At 39.9% G+C, this 15,964-nt stretch overlaps 1 protein-coding gene across 1 annotated transcript; it reads left to right on the top strand.

Moving 5' to 3' along the window:
* Window positions 1-569: 569 nt before the first annotated feature.
* On the top strand, window positions 570-7,843 carry cstf1 (cleavage stimulation factor subunit 1). Its single transcript, XM_088937651.1, has 6 exons — window positions 570-641; window positions 1,463-1,646; window positions 1,974-2,251; window positions 4,757-4,954; window positions 5,756-6,146; window positions 6,919-7,843. The coding sequence occupies exons 2-6, from the start codon at window positions 1,478-1,480 to the stop codon at window positions 7,176-7,178; spliced, it is 1,296 nt and encodes a 431-aa protein (XP_088793777.1). The 5' UTR covers window positions 570-641; window positions 1,463-1,477; the 3' UTR covers window positions 7,179-7,843.
* The last annotated feature ends 8,121 nt before the right edge of the window (window positions 7,844-15,964 follow it).

Below are 15,964 nucleotides of genomic sequence, written 5' to 3'. Positions count from 1 at the left end.
TATGCTCCATTTTTTTCCAACAGTTCTGATGTCCTTGTGGGACGTGAGACAGGTCTTCCCTGGAGAAAATGATCCACAGATCTCAGTCCTGTGGGAAAATGGTGGGATTTGCTGTTCTGTCCCACACACTTTACCCTCCTGTCTACTTTAAACCATCCTGCTAAATGAATCAGATGATATTAAACCACAGATATTTCAAAACGTGCACACTGCTCCATACTCGAGCTGTTTTTAGCTTCTCTCAGAGGCCCAAATCATTTTTTTAGGTATTTCAATGATTTCTTTGCTGTATTTTTTTATTTATATTATTGCATTAAGCTGGGTCTTAAGAACAATGCGTGAAATAATAATAATAATAATTTACCAAATAAACTAAAACAGTTAAAAGTACTAATCCATATATCATCCACACCATGTGCAAGTACAATTTAACTCTTGGCAATGCCCCGTTCACCATAATTTCTATGTATTATTACGGTTTCGCTTTTCTAATACATCGATACCCAGTAGCCAATAGCACTGAGCGAGCGCAGCTTCAACCATCCGGTCTACGTCAAGACGCAGGACGCCGGGGGCACGGTGGGGTTACGTTCAGCGTGTGAAGTACGGCGGCAGTCTGCTAGTTTACAACAAAGTAGCAGGTTACTCTTATTCTTTTTTTTTAACATAGTTATACTGACTAAATAGAGTGGATTTATATATCAATATAAATCATAAATATTTTTTTAAAGATTATGTGGTTTTAAGTCATGTAATAAGTACGTTTGCTTTGTGCGGTGCTGAAATTGTGGTGAATTTCTGTTACATTTTGTAAATGCAATGGCTGGATTGTGATAAATAATTTGCCTAAGTAACCCCTGTTTATTATTTATCCGGTTATAACGGTTAAGGACGGCAACAGGCAGAAACACTTGTAATAAAACGATAGCTTAGCTGAAAAACGCGTTTCCTTGTTTTGCTACGTTTTTTTCCCCATGCAACTGATGACTGGTACCGCCATGGTATCTGTGGGTGCTCATAGTATTTATCAGAAAAAAACAAGGGAATATTTTTATGATTACCGTACGTCTTTTTAGTTATAAAGTAGTGTCAATAGGTTTCTGATGTGCTGTGTTTATCTGGTCAGAATCTAAACGTTCGTTTTATTTATCCGTTTGTTGTGTACCTTTCCGTAAACATCCAAGCATATTCAAATTTTCCACGTGTAGGTAGAGATGAGATGGGGGAGCAAATATCTGTTGATGGATTTTTAGCATTGCAATGAAGGAGGAACGTTAGCCTTCATCAGGATGATGTGTTCACCGCAAGTGACTGTAGAATAATCCAGACATCTTGTTTTTTCCTTGGATGTGTCTCTCTGGATGAGAGACCATAGTTACTTCCTAATGCCTCATTAAGTGACAGAAGATTTATTTTGGACATAATGCTATGTGTCTAATGAACTAATTTTCTAATTTTCCAGAGACTTGAAACAGCGATGTACCGACCTAAGGCCACCCTGAGGGACAGGCAGCACCTGTACAAGCTGATTATCAGCCAGCTGCTGTATGACGGGTATACCAACATTGCCAACTGCCTGATCAATGAGGTCAAGCCCCAGAGTGTGGTCTCCCCTTCAGAGCAGCTCCTGCAGCTTGCCAAGCTGGGTAAGGAAGCTCCTGTCTTGGGGAACAGGTCTTAGATTGGGAAGGCAGGGTATTGCTGGTAGGAAGACCTGGAAGACCTTTTTTTTCCCAGTCAACTTCAATTTATTTATGGCGGATCGTTCTGTCATGAGCTGATCCACATTTTTGCTCTAGATTTGCTTGAGAGGAGAAGAAACTTTGTGGCATCAAGAAACTCCTTTGACTTAAGTGTACCTTTTACTGATCGTTTTGTGTGCATGGACATGAATCAGACATTTTTATTAAAAGCTTATTTTTTAGCATCCCGGAGCTCAGTGCACGCGTTGGCCGTGTGTCTTGTCTCTGCAGGCATGGAGAATGATGATAGTGCCGTGCAGTATGCCATTGGGCGCTCAGACACCGTTGCGCCAGGGACGGGCATTGACCTGGAGTTTGATGCAGATGTGCAGACCATGTCCCCCGAGGCCTCGGAGTACGAGACCTGCTATGTCACCTCACACAAAGGTCCCTGCCGAGTAGCCACCTACAGTCGGGATGGCCAGCTGATAGCCACAGGCTCTGCTGATGCTTCCATCAAGATCCTGGACACGGAGCGCATGCTGGCCAAGAGCGCCATGCCTATAGAGGTAAGGCGTTACCAAGGGAAAGAGAGAATAGGCATGGCTTCACGGTCTGAAAGTCAGACTTTTAAATTATATTAACAGTGGTCTGCCTCTTTATGAGCTCTTTTTTTAGTGAAATAAGTGTGAAAATTAGTCTTGGAAACATCATATCTCAGTGGTCTACTTTAGCAATCTTTTGTGGCAGAAGACGCAAGCATTTAACTTGCCTCAACTTGATTGATCAGGCAGCACACAAATGCTCCCCCATTGTGCAGCTTTCCACAGGGCATATCCACAGATCAGACCCACCCCTAGCTGAAAGCTTGCAGAACTCAATGCACAGTATGTAAAGCCAATAAAGCATAAGAAAGTACAGTGTAATACATTATTAAATGTATTCTGATCAGAAGCTTCATAAGATCAGAAGAATTATTTTTTACCAAAATCAAATTTGAGTTTTTTTTCCCGTTATAGCTGACACTACTTTTACTTTGCTGTTAATTTGATGTCTTAAGACAATATGGCCCCATATGGAAAATTGATTAATCTATGTTTGCATCATTTGATATATAAACTTTTTTAAGATGAAGAGCAAATCAAACTTGATATTAAATAATGCAAATCAAAAGTGCAACAAGGAGTGCAATGCAAAGAGTCATAACATTAATAAAGTTATTTTTTAAAGCAAACATCCATTAAAGGTGTCAAATGTGCAAATTATATTTGATATGTAATTATGTGTGTGGTATATGTAAATGATCACCCTGTTCTTTCAGGGGTTTGATTAAAGCTGTGTAACTTATGTGTACTGTAGCTACTTGTTGTCAAGTCCAAACCTTCTATCAAGCCCTGATCATGCATTTTATGTCCGGGTCAGCCTCCTGAGGTAGGTTGTTGCAAACCCAGATACATTATTTTACACTTGAGAAAATTTTGATCTGAATCACCATGACTCTGTTCAGAGTGTCAGTTTTAAAGTTCCTCAAGATAACTTCCTTGTCTGTGTGTCAAGCAGTGCTTATTTTCAGCCACAGTTGTCTAGAGCTTACCTTCTATAAATATATTCACATCCTGACTGAGCCTGCTCAGTGAAGTATACTGTTGAAATGCAACATGATTGTCAAAGGTTTTATTGTCCAGGACCTCAGGCATCTCTTAAATTTGGACATCGTTCCATATATGAAGAGCCACAGAACAGCAAGATTCTTTTACATTTTGCCAGGTCACAAGCAGCTTGTTTTGAGTACTTTTATTTAGTCAAAAAATATACTTATTTGGTTTTGCAAGACAAAGTAAAGTCTCTGACTCTGAGCACCGTGAGGAAGCCAGTGGTGTCAAAAAAGAGGAAGAAGCAGTACAGAGCACTGGAACACAATATGTAACCACTGACCTATTGATAAGTCAGGAAAAAAGTAATTATTTCCTAAAATATATGGATGTACTGTATAACCTCTTGCACAGATGAGAAGAGACCAAGTCTCAAAGAACCCTGATGCGATGGGTGCTCTGATTTTGTGGAAGCAGCTTAATGAATTTTTTGTGTTTTTTTTTAATGTGGCATTTGGATTCCCAGAAATATCCTATAGGAATTTAAAATCTGGTGTGTAATTGTGTACCTTTGTAGCGTTTTGTTAAGGTACAAGTAAATATGATCATTTTGTGTATTGTATAAGAAAAGACATTTATTTTTTCAGAGGTGCATATTTGTACTGAAACTGTGAATTAAGATACAAATATTTTTTCTATGCCCCAGCTTCTGTACGTAGTGTTTCTAAGCATTTAAATTGTCCTGGAGTTTCAGCACCATTCACTTGCTATTCTGAACACTTGGGGTCACTGTTGTTCCTTGAATTTTCCACCTTGCTCTAAAGTTAAAACTGAAAAGGAGCAGCAGTGTAGTTCATTATAGTTATTGACAGTGGCAAATTCAATTTGTGTCCTGAAATAGCTCCCATTTAACTAAAGGCCAAAGTAAATCCCATGTTTACATGCTGTGGCTAAAAAAAATGCAAAACTTGTATGAAGTTGTTGGTTTCGGACACAGTTCCTATAAGACTTAGTGTCTTTTGCTTTTTCTTCCAACCTGAGCAGTCATTTAAACTATTTCCCTGTATAGGATTTTCTTACATAAAATCTTTATTTTTAATATAGAAATCTTACGTTGGATATTTCTAACATTCCTTTCACTAAAGACGGTTAAGTATAAAACACCTGGCAGTAGTATTTATTACAGTTATGCTATTCAATCAGTAAGTAGAACGACTGTAGCAGAGAACTTAGGTAAAGGAAAACCCAGATGACGCAAGGCCCTCCAGGAGTTTGAGGCCCCTGTCCTATTTAGAAAGAATGACAGGAGAAGTCTGTAACATGTTCCATGTTATTGGTTCTGGTTTGTGTTACACTGCTGTGCTGAACAACATCTGCCTCCTCATCTGAACGATTTCAGATGTCTTTCTGCCTTTCCACACTGCTGAAATATGATGTTTATCCAGGTCTTTTCCTCAGTGAGTTCCTCTTGGCTTATTTCAGGTGATGATGAATGAGACAGCCCAGCAGAACATGGAGAACCACCCTGTGATCCGTACACTGTATGACCATGTAGATGAGGTGACCTGTCTGGCCTTCCACCCCACAGAACAGATCCTGGCCTCAGGTTCCCGGGACTATACACTGAAACTGTTCGATTACTCCAAACCCTCCGCCAAAAGAGCCTTCAAATACATACAGGTACACAGGGTGTAGACATACATTGTGGTCCACTTATTGGTGGCCTAAACATGTATGTTTAGGTTAATAAATGCTTAGAAGGTTTGCGTGTTTGCATAATATAGCCAGTAGCAGGTGTGAGCCTGGCCAGTACCTGGATGGGAGACCTCCTGAGAAAGCTATGGTTGTGGCTGGAAGAGGTGTTAATTGGGACTGGTAGGGGGTGCTCACCCTGTGGTCCGTGTGGGTCCTGTGATGATGGGGACACCGTACTGTACAAAGGTGCTGTCCTTCTGATGAGACAAAAAACTGGGGTTCTGACTCTCTGTGGTCATTAAAAATCCCAGGGCGTTTCTCGAAAGGAGTAGGGCTGGACAGCGTCCTGGCCAAATTGTCCCCTGTCCTTTACCAGTTATGGCCACCTAATAATCCACATCTATGAACTGGCTTCATCACTCCCCAGTGATAGCTGGTGTGTGGGGAGCGGACTGGTGCGCTTTTGCTGCCGTCACATCATCCAGGTGGGGGCTGCACGTTGGTGGTGGGGGGGGGGATCCCTATTAGCTGTAAAGCGCTTTGAGGAGAGTGTCCAGAAAAGTTCTTTATAAGTCTAACGATTATTTCATATAATTTGTTTATGTGTTATAATGGTTCAGTTTCTATATGAAATAATTTGTAGATTGGTATTATAAACCTGTGTTTTGGCGGATGTGAGCTAACATTTTAATAAGAATCTTGTTTCACACTTTTCTTATTTTCCGTGAATTCCTATCAATGAGACTCTGACATTTTTCTCATGATTTCCCTCTGGTAACCCACAAGGAAGCAGAAATGCTGCGCTCCATCTCCTTCCATCCCTCCGGTGACTTCCTGCTGGTGGGCACCCAGCACCCCACCCTGCGGCTGTACGACGTCAACACCTTCCAGTGCTACGTGTCCTCCAACCCACGGGACCAGCACACCGACACCATTTCCGGCGTCAGCTACAACCCCACCGCCAACAGTTACGTCACCTGCAGCAAGGACGGCAGCATCAAGCTGTGGGACGGCGTGTCCAACCGCTGTGTGGCCACCTTCGACAAGGCACACGACGGGGCCGAGGTCTGCTCGGCCATCTTCTCCAAAAACTCCAAGTACATCCTGTCCAGCGGCAAGGACTCTGTAGCCAAGCTGTGGGAGATCTCCACAGGCCGCACACTGGTCAAGTACACAGGTGGGGAGACCTGCTGCCTGGCCATTCTTACTTCATATTTTTAAATCTGATCTGATCTGTGTTTCTCCTTCCAGTATGTTGCGTTTTTGTGTCAACCTACCCAAAATGCACAGACTGTTGAAGAACAGAGTCAGATGTTCAGTTTAGACTTGGTTGAAGATAAAGGGAGCTTTTCCATGGCTCCTGTTTTGCATTTCATATCCCTTTCCCTTCCCTTTTTTTATCTCCATTTAAAAAATGTGTTACTAACTCACCTTAGTTAGTAGTCTATGTGATTGAGCTCAGATCAGTAGTATATAATAGTAGATCACCGTCAAGGTAATTGTATTGTCTTGCTCTGCCAAGGTAGTCTGCTGAAATAATTTTTTGCAATCTGGTGTCGACAAGTCTTTTTCCAAAAAAAGTCAAGGTTAGTCCTAGAAAGTTATAGTTTCATTACATCTCAGTGCTAAACTTCCTAATTGAATGAATTGTTGGGTAAATGGGGCACTTTTTACAGCCTTTTCCAGTTTTTAGGTGTGGGTGATATGAAGAAGCATATAAAACCTGCCGAACAGGAGTTATCCAAGAGCTGAGTTTTATCCCCCTGCAGTAGTTTAGATCTCTCTTCAGAGCAGGACATTGTTTTGCCTGTACTCTCCAGAGGTTCTGTGTAGTTCGCTGCAGTTTGTCTTGCAGAGATAAGTGTATTTTGAAGTCGCTTTGCAGCTAGGTAAGAGTACCGGACTGCCTGTCCCTTCTTCTCTAATTGAAACCGCTGCTCCTTTGTCAGGTGCCGGTCTGAGCGGGCGCCAGATGCACCGGACCCAGGCAGTGTTCAACCACACCGAGGACTACGTGCTGCTGCCGGACGAGAGGACCATCAGCCTCTGCTGCTGGGACTCCCGCTCGGCCGAGAGGAAGAACCTGCTCTCCCTGGGACACAACAACATCGTGCGCTGCATCGTCCATTCGCCCACCAACCCCGGCTTCATGACCTGCAGCGACGACTTCCGAGCGAGATTCTGGTACCGTCGCACCACTACGGACTAGAAGTGTGTACCCCCTTTGCTCTTGGAGCTGCCGTATCTGCCAAACCACGCCGATCCCGGCCGCTTTTCCTCTTACCCGTCAGCCACTCGGCAGAGAGAGTCAGGGCTGGATACTGTCAAGCATATTCGGATAAAGGGGATGTCAAAAGCAAGCTTTATTGTTTCAAAACATATGAAGAAAGTGACTAGGAGTTCATAAATTGGATGACTTTTTTTCTCCCCCTGGTTAAATAATCTGCCTTCTATTTACAGTATGTGCATGTCTTAGTATTGTGAATTATCATTTTTTCGAAGATGTTGCACAATAGGATGAGTAGTATTATGGTTTTATGGGTCCGAAAATGTGACGAATCAGCTATTCAGTCTCTCTGATCTTGTTTACTGTATGTTGCAATTCTGTTCACCTGCACAACTTGGAAGGTTATGTAGGATATATCTCGAACTAAAGTTGGTTGTTTTAATGGGGGTATTTTTTTATGGTTTCAGAGACATCGTTACTATAGCACATCAGCCTGAATTGCAGAGGCAAAATGTTTTGACCTTTTTTTTTATTTTGATGTTTTGGTCAGATACGAAGCAAGAAATGTAAATTCTCTTGGGGAAAAAAAGTCACACCAGGATTTGTAAAGAATTTCTTTTTCAATAAAATTTTTGACAGAGGAAGAATTTAGTGTAGAGATCAAACTTATTGTTTGCTTGTGAGTGTGTTGACGGGAAGCAACATGTCAGCTAGTGTAAAAAATCTCTCAAATTCAGTGATGCACATTGATGAGTACTGAAGACCTTTATCATTCTGTAGCACTAATGTGTTAGCCATTTGACGAATGCTTTCTTTTCCTAGAAAAACTGAATCTTTTGAACACTTGCTGGAATTTGCAAGCTTGTATGCCAGTAAATCACTAGGCAGCTCAGAAACAAACTCAAAGCTGCCGTCGCTCTGTAAGCATACCTCAGATAACATCTTAACGGTGTGTTAAAGGTCATCTCTAGTAATATGGTATACATTTTGTTGTATAGATTACAGATATTTAGTTTAGAGATTTTTTTGCATCGTTCAGCAAGAGAGAGCCCACTGACCTTTGCAGTGTTTTTACAAACATGAGCTGGGATGCAGCTGTGTGGTTTGTTTTTTTTATCTATTAAACCACAAGCTGCCTTCCTGAGAGCCTGTCAGAACTGTAATTGCTAGCTACTTTTAAAAATATCCTTTTCTGAGTTCGGAGACAATATTTCATGCTTGGAACTAAATTTTTTTTTGTCAGTGACAAGACTTCATCAAAAGTGTGTAGCACCTAGTTTAAACAAAGTTTAAACTGAGTTTAATTCTTTTTATAGAATTTGAGGAAACATTTAAGGTTCAACACATTTACACTGAGATAGTTGTCCTTCTCTTGACTTATGTAGCACAAAGACTTAATTAAATTGATAATGAAGGGGGTGAAATAGATGAAGAACCAATTATTTTTGGTATTTTTAAAGTTTTTTATTTGGAGTCATTCTAGTTTCTATGCTCAGAAACATCCATCTTTCTCAGCGTTAGTTAAGTGACAACCACAGAAAGCTGTGGTGAAGCTCAGTACCATGTTCTTGAATGCAGGACTATATTTTTTAGTTGGGGAAATGGTGACCTAGAATGTTTGTTGGTTACAAAACACAAATAGAACAGTAAATGTTTGTCATGTGGAAGCGGATTACAGCAACTGCTGGGCTCTCAGTCTTGAACGGAGAAGACTACAAGGACTACTGATACAGTGGAGCTAGAAAGTTTGTGAACCCTTTAGAATTTTCTCAATTTCTGCATAAATTTGACCTAAAATGTGATCAGATCTTCATCTAAGTCATAAAAATCGATAAAGAGAACCCAATAAAACAAATAACACACAAAAAGATACTTTTTCATTAAGTTATTGATCGAAAGTACGTGAACCTATGCTTTCAGTAACTGGCGTGACCCCCTTGAGCAACCATGACTTCAACCAAACGTTTACGGTAACTGTTGATCAGTCCCGCACATCGGCTTGGAGGAATTTTGGTCCATTCCTCCTCACAGAACTGCTTCAACTCAGTGGTGCTGGTGGGCTTTCTTGCATAAACTCCCTGGTTCAGGTCGTGTCTCAACATTTCTATTGGATTAAGGTCTGGACTTGGACTCGGCCATTCCAAAACGCAAAATTTCTTCTGCTTCAACTATTCTTTGGTAGACAGACTTGTGTGTTTAGTGTCGTTGTCTTGCTGCAAGACCCACCTTCTGTTGAGCTTCAGTTCACAGACAGACACCCTGACATTCTCCTGTAGAACTTGCTGGTACAATCCAGAATTCATTGTTCCAACAATGATGGCAAGCCAACCTGGTCCCTTGGCAGCAAAACAGCCCCAAACCATGATACTGCCACCACCATGTTTCACGGCTGGGATGAGGTTCTTATATTGGAATACAGTGTTTGGTTTTCGCCAAACATAAAGTTTCTCATTTAAGCCAAAAAGTTCTATTTTTGACTCATCTGACCACAGAACATTCTTCCAGTAGTCTTCTGGCTCATCCAGGTGGTCTTTAGCAAACTTTAAACGGGCAGCAAAGTTCTTCTTGGAGAGAAGTGGCTTCCTCCTTGCACACTATTCTTGTTCAGTGTTTGCCTGATGGTTAACTCATGAACACGGACATTAGCCACTGCAAGAGAGGCCTGCAGATCCTTAGACATTACCCTGGGGTTCTTTGTGATCTCCCAGAATATTATACGCCTTGCTTTTGGAGTGATTTGGAGTGAATCTCCTTTGATTGAGGCACGGTATGCATTCACAAACCTGTGTGGCAAAGACCAGACTTTGGTGGTGAAGACTCAGGTTTATGTTTTTTAAATAGGGCAGAGCCACCCAAACTCACACCTGATTGTCATCCCATTGATTGACACTCCTGACTCTAATTATCCCCTTAACTGAACTGATAACCCTAGAGGTTCACAAACTTTTCCAGACAAAGACATTTAATGTTGGATCATTTTGATCAATAAATGAATGCAAAAGTATATCCTTTCATGTGTTAGTTTTATTGGGTTCTCTGTTTATCTATTTTTATTACTTAGATGAAGATCTGATCACATTTTAAGTCAAATTTATGCAGAAATTCAGAAAATTCTAAGGGGTTTACAAAGTTTCTAGCAGCACTGTATAAGTATTCAAAACACTTGAAGGCAATGCAAAAGTCAACCCAACGTCAGAATCAATGGTGGAACATGAACCAGAGGACACAAGTGGAAACTGTGTGGAATTTCATTTAAAACCAAGAAGAGGATGAGCTTCTTTACCCAAAGGTTTGTGGGAGTATAGAACAAAATACTCAATGTTACTGAAGCCAATAAGCTTCTCAGTTCAATTAGCCACTAACTACCAAACAGGCTAGATGGGTGAAATGGTTGATCAACTAAAGGTGAATTTCAGACGCTCACTCATTTTGTGTAAAATGGAGGGTCATTGTCTCCATGACAAAAGATCAATCCTGGTGATAGGTTCTATGAAGCCTCTACGTTTCTTCATTACTCTATGTTTTGTTCCTGGTAGAATATTCGTTAGCATTACTGCATCACAGCACTGGAGCCTTGGGTTCAATTCTAAACCTGATGTATCTGTGTGGAGTTTGCATGTCCCCCTGCCTTGCGCCCTGCCTTGTACCCATTGCTTGTACCCATTGCTTGCCAAAATAGACTCCAGCTCCTCCCGTGACCCTGAATTGGAAGACGTGCTTAGAAAATGGATGGATGGATGGTTAGCTCCTTCCTCAGATAAGTTATGTCCAGGAGTTTTGTTTTTCTTTGGAATCTTACCCATTTACACGGACTGTGGCTTTTGCCAGCTTGGTGGCCATTCAATTATATACAGTATATAAACAATTAACACAATAGTAATTAATTAGTAATTGTCTCCAAGAGTCAGCAATATCACAAACACACTGGGTTCCCCTTTGACGTAAGAGTGACTCCTTCATCTTTATCTGTTTTTATCTTGTTTTTGTTTTTTCTTCTAATTTACTAGCTGTATATTTTTTTCAGTTGTCGTACTTAATGCTCAGTGTTTTTTTTTTTTGGCGGGGGAAATGCAGGGACTAGCACGTATCTGACTTGGAAGTGAACAGGAGCTTCTCCTTTTTCTGTCCGGCACACCTCACGCTGAGGGAAATCGAATCGCAGATATTTCTCAGAAACCCTCTGGGAAGTTGAGACAGACATCTCTTGTAGGTTGAGCAAATAAGATCAGGTCATTGGTGGTTTTAGGTGAATCCTGTGACTTCTTAAAAAAATATTTTTTTAAAGAAAAGCAGAAGAGAGGTTAATTCGGGGCTTGTTTTTATTTCACTTCCCCCCGCTAACTTTTATAGACAATGTAAGTACATGCAAATTGTGGCAATTATTTTCATATATTTGCCAGTCTTGCAAAGAAATCCTCAAATTAAGAATTCTCTCATTTAAGGATAAATTTCCACAGCCTAGAAATGTTTTTTTTTTTCTGAAGAGCTACAGCTAAAGGTTTTATCAAAATATTTTTAAGTATAAAATACTTAAATAAGGTCAATTGTTTTTTTTTATATTCCGAGGGTCCTAAATTTTGACAGCAAATTAAGTGCTTTAATAAAAATGAACAACTGAAACTTAAGCTCAAACTGTGACACACTGCCCCAGTCTAAAGGAAGGCTGAGGGAAACAAGTCTATGCTGTGATAATGACCACACTAACCCATTACCAGTGACTCTAAATTTTATATTTCCTCTTTCTGTGTTGCCTCATACATGAAATGATAACTGTATTCTCCCTATTAATTCTCCCTATAACCTTAGTGTCACCAGTGTGATTACTGCCAGAACCACCGTAATTAATTAACACAGATTACAGGACATTAATTGTTTTGCTGATTTTTTTATCCTAAAACAATTTGCTTTTGCACCCAGCTAGAAAGTTTACTGAAACAATTTGGGCGAAGTACCTTGCTCAAGGGTTCAACAGCAGTGTCTCACCTGGGATTCAGTTAGAACCCAGAGCCTTCTGCTTCCAAGGGGGAGATGTTTAAGTAGGCCGGATCATTCATCTTCTGTGTAGACTGTGGCCAGAATGCTAGGTTCTTTTACTCCTACTCTTACAAACAGGGCCATGGTGGAGAAAGAAACTGGAGAGGTTTAGGTGGGAGGAAACCAGAGCACCCAGGAGGAACCCACACAAGCACAGGAAGAAGACAAACTTCACACGCATAGAGCCCCAGGTCCAGAGTAGGGCCCCAGTATTGCTGGGTAGCAAATCTAAGCACTGCGTCACCCAATAGCTGAATATCCTGTCAGCTGCTCATGTTTATATATAGGAATATGGATGAATGATCTGATCCCATCCTAAAATGTCAGCCTATCTGTGCATTTGTATCTGTACCTACTTGCAGAACTATTTAAAACCATTGTGAAGACTGGATCCTTAATAGAAATGCGGAAGTTTTTAACTTTAAATTTCTAAATTAACATGCCCCGAGAGACGGGGGAGTGCTGTAATTCCCCATTCACGATCGGTGGACTTTTTCCACAAGACGGACACGGAAACACTGAACTGTATGATCTGCACATCCCCATGATATACTCAATAGCTTATGAGTCTGATTAATAAGTTTCTCTGAGTGCATGGACCATCGAGAAGAAAACTGCAATACCACTTAGATACACACAATAAACTATATCAGTAATAAACTATAATAAACTATATTTATTTTCTGTGTGGTGAAGTTACCCACACAGTGGGTCAGTGACTAAGTTAATGACAGCTACAGGGGAACTCCTCTATTATAAAAATACATTTCGCCACACAGCCTTTTGTTGCACAGACATACAAGGGAAATTACTACTGAGCTCCTCTATACTGCATTCCATATAAATTCGTACATATATATAGCAGGGTGTTTTTATAAGATGTATAAAATAAAACTTCAAAACCAAGTCAGAATTTCCAATTTAAATACCCTTAAATTAAAGAGCTGTAATGTACTCATTTATATTTATATACCTCTCATCTGTTGTTTGTAGTTGTGCATATTGCAACCAACTATTTTCACATGAAAATAGCTTCTCAGATAACACTGTAGTATTGAACAGTACAGGACATCCATATGCCTGGACCTGGGCTCATGCAGCTCAAGGTACAGAACCTCCATAAACCTCTTCACACGGTGGAAGCCACAGCCTGGACACACACCAGAGATACTGACTCTGTGACTCCCCCAGTGTGATTATTACAGGGATCAAGTTACAGAGTCTTGGATTATTAAGGTGTGTACACAGTTTTAGAAAAGCTCTATCCATAGTTAAAATGATTGTTTTTTATAACTTTATATCTTAATTCTAAGCTGCCTGCAGTTTTTTGAGGCAATATATTGACTGACTGATATAATTTCACATTTCAGTGTTTTAAGCAAATTCCTTTTCATTGCAGTCCAGTTGTCCAAAAACTCAGTTATCCATCCAGGGGTATGTGTGCTTTTCTCCATTTTCCATGTAACCCCTTAATTCATGATAAATTCAATTAATAGACCTGGTGTTTGAGACTGATCTGTCACGTTTACTCTTTTCACCAAGCTCTAGTACCCTTATTCTGACAAAAAGAGCCTTTGTCTCTTCACAATTATGTGGACGAACTGAGCACTCGTTTGAAGGCATAAAAGCCTTTGAAGGAGCAGACACTCTAAAATTATTCCAAGTTTCTGTAGGAACAGTGGCTAGGTCAGGGAAACAGTGCCGTAATCAAAGAAAGAATGTTTATGGGCCTCAGACACTCAATAAAAATCAAAAGCAAGGCAAGGCAAGCAAACCTTACAACCCATTACTTAAAACATGATTACTTGAAAATGTTATGTCTAGCACTTAAAGAGTTGTAGCACCAAGTAGGAAGGAGATTTGAACAACTTTGTCAGAAATGATTTTGTTACAATATGAATTAAAGTTATTTCTGTATCTGTAATACATAAATTCTAAACAATGCCATTTAATTTGATTAAACTGGCAGTTTTAGTTTTTATACAATACTATTCATCTAATGCAAGTAATCTAATTTAATTAATTAATAATCTAATTTAAAGATAATGTTCTTGTGTTAGGAATGACCAGATTTGTTCCCACCATTTACATACATGGTCAGTGATCAGTGTTATCTGTAAACTGCGTTTGAGGATTTAGGAAGGCAACTGAGATGTTAAGCATAAAGTTAATAACTTATCACAGGGACAAACACTAAATAGAATAGTAAAAAAGAAAGTTTAGTGGTATATTCCATGCCACTATTTTAGTTATTTGGATATTGACTTACTCTAATTTTTAATGTATTTGCCAATAGAAAGTGATTAATAATCTGAACAAAACTGAAGGAGGTTTGGTGGTATCCTCTACAGGCTACACTACAAGGTGATATTTCAATTCGTTCAAAATTTACAATAGTCCTTTAAAGTTTTTACATCTTCTACTTTTATAATATTTGACCTTTTTCTATTTTCTCAGATCCACATTTCACATAATTGAGGAAGCTTTAATTTATCCAGTCAAGCTCAAGGATTTTCTACTTTCCTCTCCCAGGCTGTAGGGTTGTCTTCGATATAATGAGTCCTACTCATGTACATTCAGGGGACATTTGGAACAAAGTCAACTGTTTTCCCGGCTGTCCTCCGACATTTCATGAGCCCTCGCCAATTTGGAATAAGTCCCACTTACTGACAGTTTTATCCCTTTACAAGTCATGTTTATACACCTAATGACTCCTAGTGTGTTGACACCATGCTGTGCACAGCTCAGTATGTCAGGAAGACTTCACACTACAATATCCTCTCGCCCTCATCTGTTTGCTCCACCAGTCACCACAATAGAAAATCGCTCCCCTCAAATAATTCGTTAAAGAACTACATTGATATGTGGAAAGGTGGTCCTGACAAGGGTGTGTTAGGGGATAATATTTTTCCCTTTTCTAAAATCCTAGCGTGAGATATTCTCTAGTGGCCGTTCCAAATGAAAAATGCCCCCTGCTCTCTCTGTCACAAATGGACACAAACTGTACCCGACCTGGGACTTACCCAAACTTGCTTGAGCAGTGTTCTTTGGGGAATGGGAAGTGGGTACAAATCTGTGGTGAGGTCCCTAGAAAAATGGAAAACTTTTCACCATTTCCTCTTGTGCCAATACAGTGAATGTACGCGGACAGTTTTTCTTGAAAAAATATAAATAGTGGTATTTTAATATTTCTAAAGTTTTACCATTATGTTGAAATTGGAGTGCTTGTTCAGTTGCATTACTTGAAAAGCGGTCCATCAGTCAGAATATTTTACGAACACCTTGATTATGGTGTCTCCCCCCATAACTGAAATATCTGCTTGATGTCTGAGTGGACAGGATTGACCACGGGGCTTAAGAAATGGACTTTGTCCTTCCAGAATTTGGAACCTGCGGCCATATAATAATTTAATATAAAGATTTCACTTTAAATGTAGTAATATTTTCTCAAACAATATTTTATGCTATGAACAGTCATGCTACACATAGATGTAATAAAGGTGCTAGAATAATAAAGATTGTATAACGATGCAGTCCTCAAATGTCAAGAAATAAATTACACAAAAGCCAGTAATAACTGCATATGGAAGGAATATCCTTCATTCAATTTTCTAGCAGCCTTTCCAATACAGGGTCATGGGGAGCCAGAGCCTATCATGGCAAGCAACAGGCACAAGGCAGAGTACACCCTAGATAGGATGACAGTTAGATCACTATAATTTAATATCTATAAT

This window comes from Atractosteus spatula, chromosome 19, assembly GCF_055471065.1.
Source record: "Atractosteus spatula isolate fAtrSpa1 chromosome 19, fAtrSpa1.hap1, whole genome shotgun sequence".
NCBI classification, from domain to species: domain Eukaryota; kingdom Metazoa; phylum Chordata; class Actinopteri; order Semionotiformes; family Lepisosteidae; genus Atractosteus; species Atractosteus spatula.
The sequence above is the reverse complement of the archived record's forward strand: the minus strand, read 5'-3'. Positions and strand labels throughout refer to the sequence as shown.

Bases quoted from the DNA above. Each gene is read 5' to 3' on its own strand.
- cstf1 (XM_088937651.1), top strand. From the start codon at position 1,478: ATGTACCGACCTAAGGCCACCCTGAGGGACAGGCAGCACCTGTACAAG. The intron at 1,647-1,973 runs GTAAGGAAGCTC...TTGTCTCTGCAG, and splicing joins CCTGCAGCTTGCCAAGCTGG to GCATGGAGAATGATGATAGT. The intron at 4,955-5,755 runs GTACACAGGGTG...GTAACCCACAAG, and splicing joins GAGCCTTCAAATACATACAG to GAAGCAGAAATGCTGCGCTC.